Genomic DNA, 15,937 nt, shown 5'->3' with positions numbered 1-15,937 from the left:
ACATCATTGGCTGTAGCGAATCATGTCCGCCAGACCTGGCTAAATGTGTGTGCAATGCCGCCCCCTGCTCACTGGCGGCCAATCGGCCGCTAGCAGGTGCTGTCAATTATCCTTAAAATGTGGTGGACAAGTCTTAACTTCCATTTGAGGCGAGCCTGAAACCATGGGACTCCAAAGCAGCATGTGCTGCTTCATAAATGGAGCCCTAAGTATTGTGGGAGTTTTCAAGCATGGCTATGTTTTCTAAAGATAAAATACAAAATAACAGCCAAATCAGTTTTTTTTTCAATATCAAATTAATATTTCGGAAAGATTGTAATCAAGGCCATAATTATGTAGTAAAATTTAAAAAAAAAAAAACATAATTACAACTTTTTATATTTTTGGCTTAGAAAAAGTGAGATAGGCTGTAAGTTTGTAAGAACACTTTTATATGGGTTTGTGGACTGATATTTATATTAAGTGTGTAGTATCTAAGAAAAGGATTTTTTCAAATCTCTTTCATTTCTTGTCTAGATCCAGTTCAAATTCTGCTTCCACTCCATCTCGTACAGCAGAGAAATACAAAGATTACTTGGAGGAAATTGAATCAAGATCTTCAAGGTATATGAAAATGATCTGTCCTGTTTTGCTTACTCTTAAAGGGACATTAAACACTAAACAAATGCTGGATAGAATGATGCATTCAAAGAAAAGATTAGTCTTAGAATAACATGTAGATGTATTTTTTACAGTTTAAATAGTGACAAAATAAGTGTAAAGTTTTAGTGTCTATAAAACAATGGGAGCTGCCATGTTGTAACTTAGGTTACCTTCTCTGCTGTGGCAAATTAGGGACAGTTATAAATAGGTCACTAGAGTGTGCAGCCAATGGCTGTGTGGAATATAACAGTGTTCTGCACTTTCCTTTGTAACAGGAACTGAAATACTCACAATATCAAAATGGAATTACAGGAACAGGGGACAAAATAAATAATAAAAGTATAATGCAGTCTTTTTTATACATATGATTTATTATATTATCATCTCAGTGTTTAATGACCCTTTAATATGCTTTTACTTAAGTGTTTCAAACATTTCTCTAGGTTTTTATTCATAGTTAGATTTATCTAATAACATTATTTGTAACTGAACAAAAAAGGGAAATGTAAGCAAACAGGGGGAAAGTGAAATCGATGAGGATGTTTAAAAAGGGGTTAGAAAAAAGAACAGCTGAAATAAAGAAAGGACAAAAGTGAAAAAGGAGAGGAGTTATAAAGATGATGGTGGAGTTACAAAAGACGATAAAAGGGAAGAAATGATGAAGTGGCACTGAAACCTTTTGGAAAGGAAAACTATTGTACTTATACACGTTCATTTATTGTTACCATAAATTAGTGCCTTTTTTTACTGTTGAGAAAATTGGTTTCGCTTGATTTAGAATTCTCTAAACTTACAAGATATGCTTTGTAGAAGATTTTAAGTATCCCATATACATAATTATAATAATAATTATACATAATATACATAATTTTTTGTGCATCATGTGTATTATACATTTCCATTTAAAAGCATTTTTTTTTCATTGATAGGCAACACCGTAAATCTTCTTTACAACAGATAATTAATTTCTGTTACAGTTTCCAAGTGACATGGAAGAATAAAAACCTTTATAAATAAAGTAAAAAAATTATAATTTTGAAACGATACATGCACAGCATTAGTAAGTAAATAAAGCTGTAACATTAATTTAAGACACAAAACCAATGCAGAGCTTTGGTGGCAACATCCAATTCAATGGACAGTTGATGAATGGTTTAAAAAAGTTACATGGACAGACAGAATGGTTTAGTTTTTTTTTTTTGGTAGATAAGTTCTTAAAAAAATAATAATGCTTGGTATATAAGGATATATTCGCCATGTTTGGGGTGTTTTCAGTTGCCTTAAATGATGTGCTATTTCCTTTTTAGATCTGTGAGTTCAAGAGAACATATTACCACAACTACTACAGTGGAGACTCGCTATGAAAGCCCTTCCCCAAGTGAGCTCAGTGATTCTGACCCTAAAGAAACAAAGTATGTTTTTGCTACCTAATCTGCTATATCATATACTGTAGATATTGTATAATCCATTGCATCACAGATTCAAATCTAGGTCACACTAACAATTCAAAAATGAATGAATGCACCTTCTATGAGGTAAATCAGGACAAATACTAAGGCCTTTTTCAGCCTTAGCAATGGTGAAAGGGCCAAAACCATAGACAATGCCTCTCCCCTTCATGCTATTAAATGCCACAGCCACATGTTGTGTCCTCTAAAATATTTGTAACTGTAATAGGATAAATAAATTGGGCCGATATTCCGTTTACTCATTTGAAGTGAAGTTAAAGGAACATAAAACTCAAAATTAAATTTTTATGGTGCTGAGTGGTTATGCAATTTTAAGAGATCTTTCAATTTCCTTGTATCACCAAATTTACTTTGTATTCTTGGTATCCTTTGTTAAAAAGCATACCTAAGTAAGTTCAGGAAGATTTGTATCCACCTCTTGTTACTGCAACAAGCCTTGTTATAATCAGTGGAGATGCATATGTATCGTAGCTGCTTACTTCAAATTACATTTGAAGGATACCGACATCACAAAAACACTTTGACAGCAATGCAGAAAAACTAATTAAAACAAAAAACAATAAATAGTTCACTTTAACAAAATAGTTAAAGAGAAATATAAGAAAAATAATACAAAGACAACCTCACTAGCTCTAAAAGAATTCCACGTGCTGGCTGAGGTGTAAATCCTGAATATGCCTCTTGAATAACAAGGAATGACCACAGCCAGCTTTCACATCTATAAGATCACTGATCACTTGTTCTACCCAGTGAGACTACTTTGCCATAACAAAATCAACATGCCAATAATTTATACTTATGTTCACATAACCTATTGGGCAAGAGTGTAATTATTGTCATTTGATGTGCGAGTTCTCATGTATATATTGGGCACCTCTGCCAACTTTAGATATTATTGGCAGCAACGCCCAATAATGAAACGCTGGAAGAGATAGGTGAAGCAATGCTCGGGGAATTTAGAATATAATCTAACCTTTATAGCAAGACGCCTCAGCAAACTCGCAAGTGTCTATAAATCTAACCTTTTAATGAAGATGTTTCAATAAAGAAGGTGTGATGTTTTGAGTATAAAGTTGTGGCTTGGGGACGGGTCCTGTACTTGGTTCCATACGTTTACAGCAATACAAGTAGGAGTCCCTATTGTGCTTATTGAGTCCTACATTTAGGATTGTGCTGTGTTTATACTCCACCCGAGTTGATGCCTGCTAGTCTGGAGAATTCAAGTGCATTGAGTGTAATATTACTCTAGCCTGCTTCTCACTGGGGGCCTAATGATCAAAAGCTCGCTGGCATGGAGAGAAATCATGCAAAATCTTTGGGATATTTTTTACCTTATATTGTAATGTTAGTGACTCTCCTACAAAACCCTGCATAGTGAGATAAATATCTTTCAAATCAAAATTTGTGTTTATATCATTTTTTTAGGGACTTCTCCATACTAACGAGATGGCTCAGATCATCTCACCTGAGTGACGAGCTTTTGAATATCAAGCCCTGTGTTATAATGAAAACTCTCCTTGCTCTAAAACAAAAAGAAGCACAAGGACGCCAAAATGGCCTAGTGCAGTCTGTGAAAGGGATAATGTCAAAATGATATGGATACTCACAAAAGCAATGCATCTTCAAGTGCTAGTAACGCAGGCTGGAACTTCCCAGTCGTCCAGCAGACTGATGAAACCAGGCAGACATTAAGGTTAAAGGCAAATCATGTAAAATGGCTCAGAAAGATGTAAAAAGCAATTTTTTTTATTAAAACAGTAGTAAAAACAGGCAACGTGTTTCTCTGCCTACAACGGGCAGTTTCATCAGGCTGAAGTTAGTTAACCACTAGACTCAACAGAAGATGCAGAATGTATGAAATGTTCTGGCTCTGCTGATGTAGAGAAAAAAAACTCTACCCTTTTGAGACAATTTAGGCTCCATGTACTAATCATCGTAAACTGCTTTGGAGCCCTTGCGGGGCAGGTTCGCATATGCAAGCCTGCTTCTCACAATGTAAGAATTAGCAGTTATCAGGCCGCTGCCTCTTACAATCTCCGCCACCTCTTAGTTGGCAGAGAGAAATCACCCTGAACACACTTGCTTGGGGTGATTGACAGGACCCTCTCTTGCATGATTAGTCACATGAGGGAAGGGGTTGGCATTGCACACTCACTTGAGGGTGTAATGGTACATACAGGCAGTGGACCAAGTATGCTGCAAAGCGGTGCCGACAGGTTCACAAGTTTAACCCCTTAACGACTGAGGACGTGCAGGGTACGTCCTCAGAAAAAAGGCAGTTAATGCCTGAGAACGTACCCTGCACGTCCTCAGTGTGGAAAGCAGCTGGAAGCGATCCTGCTCGCTTCCAGCTGCTTTCCGGTTATTGCAGTGATGCCTCGATATGGAGGCATCCTGCAATAACCTTTTTAAGTCATCCGGTGCAGAGAGAGCCACTCTGTGGCCCTCTCTGCACCGGAGATCGGTGGCTACCTGCGTTGGTGGGTGGGAGCCGGACCGGGAGGCGGGTGGCGGCCATCGATGGCCATGTGGATCTGAAGGGGGGCGGGATCGTGGGCGGGGGTGGCTGGGGGCGCGCACGGGCGCGCGCGCGTGCACGGGAGGGTGGGGGCGGGCGCGTGCACGGGGAGGGAGCGGGTGGGAACCGCTACACTGCAGAAAATGGGGATATAAAAAATATAATAACAAATAAAATCCAAACAATCAGCAAGGTGGTGGGGGTTTGTTTGTGGGGGGTGGGGGGTTGGGGGAAGCTACACTACAGAAAAAAACAAAAAAAAAACCAAAAAAGCACTTTTTATTGTAAACTGGGTACTGGCAGACAGCTGCCAGTACCCAAGATGGCCCCCAATAAGTCAGAGGGGAGGGTTAGAGAGCGGTTTTGGGGGGGATCAGGGAGGTTGGGGGCTAAGGGGGGGATCCTACACAGTAGCATATGTAAATATGCTAAAAAAAAATTTCATTTTTTTTTTAAAAACCCTTTTATTTTAGTACTGGCAGACTTTCTGCCAGTACTTAAGATGGCGGGGACAATTGTGGGGTGGGGGAGGGAAGGGAGCTGTTTGGGAGGGATCAGGGGGTGGGATGTGTCAGATGGGAGGCTGATCTCTACACTAAAGCTAAAATTAACCCTGCAAGCTCACTACAAACTCCCTAATTAACCCTTTCACTGCTAGCCATAATACACGTGTGAGGCGCAACAGGATTTAGTGGCCTTCTAATTACCAGAAAGCAACGCCAAAGTCATATATGTCTGCTATTTCTGAACAAAGGGGATCCCAGACAAGCATTTACAACCATTTGTGCCATAATTGCACAAGCTGTTTGTAAATGATTTCAGTGAGAAACCTAAAATTGTGAAAAATTTTACATTTTTTTTAATTTGATCGCATTTGGCGGTGAAATGGTGGCATGAAATATACCAAAATGTGCCTAGATCAATACTTGGGGTTGTCTACTACACTACACTAAAGCTAAAATTAACCCTACAAGCTCCCTAAAAGCTCCCTAATTAACCCCTTAACTGCTGGGCATGATACACTTGTGGTGCGCAGTGGCATTTAGCGGCCTTCTAATTACCAAAAAGCAACGCCAAAGCCATATATGTGTGCTATTTCTGAACAAAGGGGATCCCAGAGAGGAATTTACAACCATTTATGCCATAATTGCACAAGCTGTTTGTAAATGATTTCAGTGAGAAACCTAAAGTTTGTGAAAAAATTTGTGAAAAAGTGAACAATTTTTTGTATTTGATCGCATTTGGCGGTGAAATGGTGGTATGAAATATACCAAAATTGGCCTAGATCAATACTTTGGGATGTCTACTAAAAAAAAATATATACTTGTCAAGGGATATTCAGGGATTCCTGAAAGATATCAGTGTTCTAATGTAACTAGCGCTAATTTTGGAAAAAAATGGTTTGGAAATAGCAAAGTGCTACTTGTATTTATGGCCCTATAACTTGCAAAAAAAGCAAAGAACATGTAAACATTGGGTATTTCTAAACTCAGGACAAAATTTAGAAACTATTTAGCATGGGTGTTTTTTGGTGGTTTTAGATATGTAACAGATTTTGGGGGTCAAAGTTAGAAAAAGTGTGTTTTTTTCCATTTTTTCCTCATATTTTATAATTTTTTTTATAGTAAATTATAAGATATGATGAAAATAATGGTATCTTTAGAAAGTCCATTTAATGGCGAGAAAAACGGTATATAATATGTGTGGGTACAGTAAATGAGTAAGAAGAAAATTACAGCTAAACACAAACACCGCAAAAATGTAAAAATAGCCTTGGTCCCAAACGGACAGAAAATGGAAAAGTGCTCTGGTCACTAAGGGGTTAAAAACCTTGTCCGTAGACCGCTTAATACATTCTTGGAAGGAGAAAAATATTTACTGTTTGTACTCTTTCTATTTTGTCATGGCCAAATAATCTTACATTTATGTGGAACTGTTCACATAATATTTCTGATTTATAAATAAATGGCACCTCTGTAACTACACATATTTTCCCCTTTAATACAAATTACTGAAGAATTGCTAATTTATGTTGTATATGACTTGCAAAGTTTTTTGCAATTGTTGTGTAAATGCTATAAATTAGTAATGTTTTCATTTATATTTTATTAGTAACAAAATCCTGTTTGTCAAGGAATATGTGAACTCAAGTGAAAATCTCACATCTCCATCATACAGTGGGTAAGAATTTTTTTTACAGAACATATTACATGAGTAAAAAAAAAATTTGAAACTGAATTTTCATTAGGAAAAGCTGTATTTTTAGTTAATATGTTATTTATTGTTTTTAATTATAATTATTGCTTTTAATTTGAATTATACCTTTCAAAAATGTTCTTTACAAAAGGGGAAACAGTATTATCATAGAAGTCAATAAATACATTTAGAAATATAATTTTGTGGACATTTATTAAGGGATATGTTTCCTGTTTTGGGACCTCAGGTTATTGAAGGGATTGTCTAAGTGTTCCAGATTGTACTCTGCTGACTGCTGACCCATCATCATTAGCAGTAATAGGCATTATTTTCATTGACATAAGTTCTGCATAAGGAACTGCCAAGTTTTTTTCAGTCTTCTAGGTCCAGTTTAATTGAAATGGTCCCTCAGTTTTGTTATCTAATTGAAATGCAATAAATATGAAAATATCAAGCTTTAAAATGTCACACTTCACAGTAGCCCAAAATGTAACTATTTATACTACAAAATATTTTGAAGGTTACCATATTATTTTAATTGTATTGTAATTGTAACAGAATTGGCAGCCCTACACAGGGGTGCATTTAGTACAAGACAGAGAAAGGAATGCTGAGACAGAAGGATTTAAGCCGACATAGATTACAAGTGGCTAGCTGACTGTTGTGCATGAGCAATAAGGGGTTTATTGCGGCTCTTTGCATGCGTCGGAAGTAGCGGACATATTACAAGTTAAAAGTAAACGCATTTTGTTTGAGCGGAATTGAATTTAATAACGTGCGTCGGGATAGCGCAAATTCATAGCTCTGGTTGACTGTTTTGCGTGACAAAAAATTTGCACAAAACACATTTAAAATACATTTAACAGTACAGTTACATTCATAATAAAACTATTTTAAAAAATATTGCATAAAAAAGTTATAAGGACTCAAAGATATGAGGTCTCAGGTATTAGAAGAAAAAAGGCTGCTAAGGGCTGCAAATATGTGTTTATATATGTGCATTGGAGCCCTTTGCAGTCAAGTAACTAAAAACATGAAAAATCATATTAATATTTAATAAAGTGGGAGAGGAGAGAAGAGAGAGAATATGTGCATAATTAATAAGCGGCTAGATTACGAGTTTTGCGGTATGAGTATACCGCTGGTATTACGAGTCTTGCAGGTATAGGTGTACCACACACTTTTTTGGCCGTAACGCAACGTAACTACCGCAGCTTTTAAAAAGTCCTTTTTCAATGGGACTTCCACAGCACCGGTATTATGAGTTTGCCTGTCCGGCCAAAAAGTGAGCAATACAGCCAATACCGTCAAGATCCATACCGTAAACGGAAAGTCAACAGTTATGGCTTTTATGTTACAAAGCCGTAACATAAAACTCAAAACTAAAGTGCTAAAAAGTACACTAACACCCATAAACCACCTATTAACCCCTAAACCGAGGCCCTCCCGCATTGCAAACACTAAAATAAAATTATTAACCCCTAATCTGCCGCTCCCGACATCGCCGCCACTAGAATAAACATATTAACCCCTAAACCGCCGCACTCCCGCATTGTAAACACTAGTTAAATATTATTAACCCCTAATCTGCTGTCCCTAACATAGCCACAACCTACATTAATGTTATTAACCCCTAATCTGCTAACCCCAAAATTGCCGCCACTATACTAAATTTATTAACCCCTAAACCTAACCCTAACACCCCTAACTTTAATATAATTAAAATAAATCTAAATAAAAATTACTATCATTAACTAAATAATTCCTATTTAAAACTAAATACTTACCTGTAAAATAAACCCTAAGCTAGCTACAATATAACTAATAGTTACATTGTAGCTAGCTTAGGTTTTATTTTTATTTCACAGGCAGGTTTGTATTTATTTTAACTAGGTAGACTAGTTAGTAAATAGTTATTAACTATTTACTAACTACCTAAAATAAATACAAATTTACCTGTAAAATAAAACCTAACCTGTCTTACACTAACACTTAACCTTACACTACAATTAAATAAATTACATTAATTAAATACAATTAACTAAATTACCAAAAAAAACCCCACTAAATTACACAAAATAAAAAAGAAATTATCAAATATTTAAACTAATTACACCTAATCTAATAGCCCCCCCATAATAAAAAACCCTAGCCTAAACTAAACTGCCAATAGCCCTTAAAAGGGCCTTTTGCGGGGCATTGCCCCAAAGAAATCAGCTCTTTTACCTGTAAAAAATAATACAAACAACCCCCCAACAGTAAAACCCACCACCCACACAACCAACCCCCCAAATAAAATCCTATCTAAAAAACCTAAGCTCCCCATTGCTCTGATCCAATCAGCCAATAGGATTGAGCTCGCATTCTATTGTCTGATTGGAAGAGACGATAGAATGCAAGCTCAATCCTATAGGATTTTTTTCACCTTTAATTCCGATTGGCTGATAGAATTCTATCAGCCAATCGGAATTCAAGGGACACCATCTTGGATGATGTCCCTTAAAGGAACCTTCATTCTTTGTTAGCCGTCGTCAGAAGAGGATGCTCCGCGCTGGATGTCTTGAAGATGGAGCCGCTCCGCGCCGGATGGATGAAGATAGAAGATGCCGTCTGGATGAAGACTTCTGCCGGCTTGGATGAAGACTTCGGCCTGCTTGGATGAAGATTTCTGCTGGCTTCGCTGAGGACTTCTGCCGCTTCGTTGAGGATGGATGTCCGGTCTTCAAAAACTTTAAGTGGATCTTCGGGGGTTAGTGTTAGGATTTTTTAAGGGTTTATTGGGTGAGTTTTATTTTTAGCTTAGGGTTTGGGCAGAAAAAGAGCTAAATGCCGTTTTTATGGGCAATGCCCATACAAATGCCCTTTTCAGGGCAATGGGGAGCTTAGGTTTTTTAGATAGGATTTTTTTGGGGGGGTTGGTGTGTGAGTGGTCGGTTTTACTGTTGGGGGTTGTTTGTATTATTTTTTTACAGGTAAAATAGCTTATTTCTTTGGGGTAATGCCCTGCAAAAGGCCCTTTTAAGGGCTATTGGCAGTTTAGTTTAGGCTACAGGTTTTTTATTTGGGGGGGGGCTTTTTTATTTTGATAGGGCTATTAGATTAGGTGTAATTAGTTTAAATATTTGATAATTTCTTTTTTATTTTGTGTAATTTAGTGTTTGGGTTTTTTTGTATTTTAGTTAATTGTATTTAATTAATGTAATTTATTTATTTGTAGTGTAAGGTTAGGTGTTAGTGTAAGACAGGTTAGGTTTTATTTTACAGGTAAATTTGTATTTATTTTAGCTAGGTAGTTAGTAAATAGTTAATAACAATTTACTAACTAGTCTACCTAGTTAAAATAAATACAAACTTGCCTGTGAAATAAAAATAAAACCTAAGTTAGCTACAATGTAACTATTAGTTATATTGTAGCTAGCTTATGGTTTATAGGTAAGTATTTAGTTTTAAATAGGAATTATTTAGTTAATGATAGTAATTTTTATTTATATTTATTTTAATTATATTAAAGTTAGTGGGTGTTAGGGTTAGGGTTACACTTAGGGTTAGGTTTAGGGGTTTATAACTTTAGTATAGTGCCAGCGACGTTGGGGGCGGCAGATTAGGGGTTAATAAGTGTAATGTAGGTGGCGGCAATGTTAGGGGCAGCAGATTAGGGGTTAATAAGTGTAGGTAGGTGGCAGCGACATTGGGGGTGGCAGATTAGGGGTAAATAAGTGTAGGTAGGTGTCGGCGGTGATGGGGTCGGCAGATTAGGGGTTAATAAGTGTAATGTAGGTGTCGGCGATGTCGGGGGCGGCAGATTAGGGGTGTTTAGACTCAGGGTTTATGTTAGGGTGTTAGGTGTAAACATAAATTTTGTTTCCCCATAAGAATCAATGGGGCTGCGTTACGGAGCTTTACACTCCTTTATTGCAGGTGTTAGGCTTTTTTTTAGCCGGCTCTCCCCATTTATGTCTATGGGGAAATCGTGCACGAGCACGTAAAACCAGCTCAAAACAGCGCTGGTATTTGAGTGCAGTATGGAGCTCAATTTTGCTCAACGCTGCAATATTGCCTGCTAACGCCGGGTTTATGAAAACCTGTAATAGCAGCGCTATAGGGAGGTAAGCGGTGGCAAAAAAACTCGTAATCTAGCCAAAGCATAGTCAGAGACTCCTCTTTAAAAAAAAAACATTTTTCCCTATATTTTACTCTATATTTCACTTTATATGCTATGGTTTTCTTTTTATAGACTGCCTGTCTAGTGTTGTGTTTTTTTTAAACCCTGTCACAGGGTTGTTATAAAAATAAAACCTGCTTGATATTGTTGCTCACCTTAATGTAGCATGCTCTGTCAATGGATACAGCCCTGCTCTGTCACTGGATACAGCCCTGCTCTGTTACTGCATTCAGCCGTGCTCTGGCACTGGATTCAGCCGTGCTCTGGCACTGGATTCAGCCGTGTTCTGGCACTGGATACAGCCGTGCTCTGGCACTGGATACAGCCGTGTTCTTCACTGGATTCAGCCGTGTTCTGGCACTGGATACAGCCGTGCTCTGGCACTGGATTCAGCCGTGCTCTGGCACTGGATTCAGCCGTGTTCTGGCACTGGATTCAGCCGTGCTCTGGCACTGGATTCAGCCGTGCTCTGGCACTGGATTCAGCCGTGCTCTGGCACTGGATTCAGCCGTGCTCTGGCACTGGATTCAGCCGTGCTCTGGCACTGGATACAGCCTTGCTCTGGCACTGGATTCAGCCGTGCTCTGGCACTGGATTCAGCCGTGCTCTGGCACTGGATACAGCCGTGCTCTGGCACTGGATACAGCCATGCTCTGGCACTGGATAAAGCTGTTGGCTGATTTATCCAGTGCAGGAGTGTACTACATTAAGGCTAACACTTTATTCAATTTGCCACAGGTTTCAGCAGTGTAAACTGTGAATATGATGCTGCTAATTAAAATAAAAAGCTTTGAGTGGGGGAGGGGGCATGGGCACCAGCTGGAAATAACATTTGAAAGTATTAAAACAATGGTACAAATTGTAATACTATTTAATAAGTCATTATAAATTTACTGACTCTGAGGGTTGTATTTGAAAGGTATTTTATGTAATGTTTTAACCCAGAAGGCATGTTTCTGCCCACATTTTTTTTTGTGGTTCTGCTCAAGTAAACAGTAATTACCTCTATGTAAATATGGTTTATATAGTATCTAAGGTACATGATATATTTTAAAGCTTCTATCTTTATACGCGTATTTCTCTCTCTATCAAGGAGAACATAACATTAATATAAATGTTACAGTGTAGTAAAGTATAGCACGGTTTGTTTAACAGATTATGTGTTTCATTACAGAAACCGTCCATATTTTAATGAAGGATCAGAAAGCATCACATATGGCAGCTCTAGCTACCTGTATGGCAGTGCACCAACAAGGTATTTATATGTTAAAATAGGACATCTATTTCATTATAGTTTCAGGGGTCAAGTCCTACAAAAAAAAGTGTGGGAACTCACCAAGACTTCTACCCCCCTCAGAATTAATATTGTTTTATACACACACACTGTATTTATATGTATATAATCTATACACTTTGGTTAATGAAAGCAAATTAAATCCAGTGAAGGGTTTAATGGTTGCCTTTGGGCCTGAGAATCCTCCTCTGTCACAGAACCTCACCCACTTAAAGTGCAATAGTCCGATTTCTGCTGAGGGGAGCTAAATAATACCAGAGCAAGCCACACAGAAATGTAAGCACCATGTGTTACACACAGTGCAGGGTGATTACACAGCAGGACTGCTGATAGGCTGCATTTAGTGTATTGTAGGAAGTGTTACTGCCCATTACAAGAGGATCTCACTATGGGGACTATTTAACAAAGGTCTGTCGGACCTTATCCGAAAGTGCGGGTCAGGTCCGACAGACCTCGCTGAATGCGGAGAGAAATACGCTCTCCGTATTCAGCATTGCATCAGCAGCTCTTGTGAGCTGCTGGTGCAACACCGCCCACAGCATATTTGCGGCCAATTGGCCGCCAGCAAGCGTGTGTCAATCAACCCGATCGTACTCGATCGGGTTGAATTGCGGCGATGTCTGTCCGCCTGCTCAGAGCAGGCAGACAGGTTATGGAGCAGCGGTCTTTAGACCGCAGCTTCATAACTGGTGTTTCTGGTGAGCCTGCATGCTCGCCAGAAACGCGGGCCCTCAAGCTCCACCCGGAGCTTGATAAATGGGCTCCTTGCTCTGTAACCAGACTGTGCTCCAGCTCCTCCCACCGGCACCAGCAGTGTTTATTGAGGAGTTTCTGTTCTCTGTCCAGGGGGAACTTAGATCCTCCTGCAAAAATAGTGCAGGAACTCCATTCCCATGCGTTCCCGCTCGACTTGACCTCTGTATAATTTGTGATGTAAGTGAATTCCAGGATATCTATTGACAGTAGCCTAGATTTACTAACGTTTGTTGGGTCTGCAATCAAGCAGCATGTAGAACTTACAGTACTCGCTGCAGGTGAAAAGGGGCTAAGACCTGGTAAAATGCTTCCTATAGAAAATAGTGAAAATCACTACAAGGCAGCATTTCATAGGTGGTGGAACATGACCACACTGTGTTGGAAACAATGCAAATGAAGATGTGACATTGTTATCACATTTTAACTTATAATTGCTTCAATGTTTATATGCATCTTTTTTTTCTAATAGTTTACATGTCCTTCAGAGATAACGAGATTAAAGGAGCAGTCAACTTCAACATTGTTATAGTTTAAAAAGATAGATAATCCCTTTATTACCGTTTCCCCAGTTGTGCATAGCCAACATGGTTATATTAATACTTTATACTTTTATCCTCTTGATTAAGCTTGTATCTAAGCATCTTCTGACAGCCCCCTGATCACATGGCTATTTATTTATTATCTATTGACTTGCATTTTAGCCAATTAGTGCTGTGTTGTGCACAACTCCGGGAGTGAGCACAATGTTATCTATATGTCTGACATGCACTAGCATTCTACAGTTGTAAAAAGCTAATAAAAAAGTATGTGATAAGAGGCTGTCTGTAGTGGCTTAGAAACAGGCAGAAATTAAGAGGTTTTAATGTTATAAAGTATATTAATATAATAATGTTGGCTGTGAAAAGCTGGAGAATGGGTAGTAAAGGCGTTATCTATCTTTTTTAACAATAACAATTTTGGTGTTGACTGTCCCTTTAACAAATATCTTGAGAGGCCAATCTAAAGTTCTCAGCTCAAGCGAGATGATCTAAGAAGTCTTGTCAGTATGGCGATCTCCCTCAAAAATGTTTAAAAGCTCAAATTTTATCATGAAAGGTGACTATCTCAATGCAGGGATATGTATGTGAAGGAGAGACCCATTCATTACACTATAGGTTAAAAAAAATCCCAAAGATTCTGTGTAATTTCTCTCCATATTGTTGAGTTTTTGATAGTTGGACCCCATGTGAGAATACTTAAGACACATCAAAGGGATCCCCTTCGTTAGCATTTTAAAATAATTTTTCTCAGTTTCCTAAGTACACAGTTTTACTACCAATATATGAACAAACCTTAAACTGAATACAACTAAAAATTAATTTAAAGAATACACTGTGTGCAGAATTATTAGGCAAATGAGTATTTTGACCACATCATCCTCTTTATGCATGTTGTCTTACTCCAAGCTGTATAGGCTTGAAAGCCTACTACCAATTAAGCATATTAGGTGATGTGCATCTCTGTAATGAGAAGGGGTGTGGTCTAATGACATCAACACCCTATATCAGGTGTGCATAATTATTAGGCAACTTCCTTTCCTTTGGCAAAATGGGTCAAAAGAAGGACTTGACAGCTCAGAAAAGTCAAAAATAGTGAGATATCTTGCAGAGGGATGCAGCACTCTTAAAATTGCAAAGCTTCTGAAGCGTGATCATCGAACAATCAAGCGTTTCATTCAAAATAGTCAACAGGGTCGCAAGAAGCGTGTGGAAAAACCAAGGCGCAAAATAACTGCCCATGAACTGAGAAAAGTCAAGCGTGCAGCTGCCAAGATGCCACTTGCCACCAGTTTGGCCATATTTCAGAGCTGCAACATCACTGGAGTGCCCAAAAGCACAAGGTGTGCAATACTCAGAGACATGGCCAAGGTAAGAAAGGCTGAAAACGACCACCACTGAACAAAACACACAAGCTGAAACGTCAAGACTGGGCCAAGAAATATCTCAAGACTGATTTTTCTAAGGTTTTATGGACTGATGAAATGAGAGTGAGTCTTGATGGGCCAGATGGATGGGCCCGTGGCTGGATTGGTAAAGGGCAGAGAGCTCCAGTCCGACTCAGACGCCAGCAAGGTGGAGGTGGAGTACTGGTTTGGGCTGGTATCATCAAAGATGAGCTTGTGGGGCCTTTTCGGGTTGAGGATGGAGTCAAGCTCAACTCCCAGTCCTACTGCCACTTTCTGGAAGACACCTTCTTCAAGCAGTGGTACAGGAAGAAGTCTGCATCCTTCAAGAAAAACATGATTTTCATGCAGGACAATGCTCCATCACACGCGTCCAAGTACTCCACAGCGTGGCTGGCAAGAAAGGGTATAAAAGAAGAAAATCTAATGACATGGCCTCCTTGTTCACCTGATCTGAACCCCATTGAGAACCTGTGGTCCATCATCAAATGTGAGATTTACAAGGAGGGAAAACAGTACACCTCTCTAAACAGTGTCTGGGAGGCTGTGGTTGCTGCTGCACGCAATGTTGATGGTGAACAGATCAAAACACTGACAGAATCCATGGATGGCAGGCTTTTGAGTGTCCTTGCAAAGAAAGGTGGCTATATTGGTCACTGATTTGTTTTTGTTTTGTTTTTGAATGTCAGAAATGTATATTTGTGAATGTTGAGATGTTATATTGGTTTCACTGGTAAAAATAAATAATTGAAATGGGTATATATTTGTTTTTTGTTAAGTTGCCTAATAATTATGCACAGTAATAGTCACCTGCACACACAGATATCCCCCTAAAATAGCTATAACTAAAAACAAACTAAAAACTACTTCCAAAACTATTCAGCTTTGATATTAATGAGTTTTTTGGGTTCATTGAGAACATGGTTGTTGTTCAATAATAAAATTAATCCTCAAAAAT

The 15,937-nt window shown here is 38.5% G+C and overlaps 1 protein-coding gene across 4 annotated transcripts in view; it reads left to right on the top strand.

Annotated features, from left to right (window-relative positions):
- ZNF185 (zinc finger protein 185 with LIM domain) overlaps positions 1–15,937 on the top strand; it is a 334,258-nt gene that overhangs the window by 300,813 nt on the left and 17,508 nt on the right. For all 4 annotated transcript variants that reach the window (XM_053699442.1, XM_053699440.1, XM_053699441.1 and 1 more), the window contains 4 exons: positions 517–603; positions 1,950–2,054; positions 6,742–6,810; positions 12,162–12,242. In XM_053699442.1, the coding sequence (XP_053555417.1) occupies positions 517–603; positions 1,950–2,054; positions 6,742–6,810; positions 12,162–12,242 (342 nt within the window). The remainder of the gene's footprint in view (positions 1–516; positions 604–1,949; positions 2,055–6,741; positions 6,811–12,161; positions 12,243–15,937) is intronic.

Source organism: Bombina bombina, chromosome 1 (genome assembly GCF_027579735.1).
Source record: "Bombina bombina isolate aBomBom1 chromosome 1, aBomBom1.pri, whole genome shotgun sequence".
Classification (NCBI taxonomy): domain Eukaryota; kingdom Metazoa; phylum Chordata; class Amphibia; order Anura; family Bombinatoridae; genus Bombina; species Bombina bombina.
Note: the sequence above shows the minus strand (reverse complement) of the source record. Positions and strands in the feature narration are given on the sequence as shown.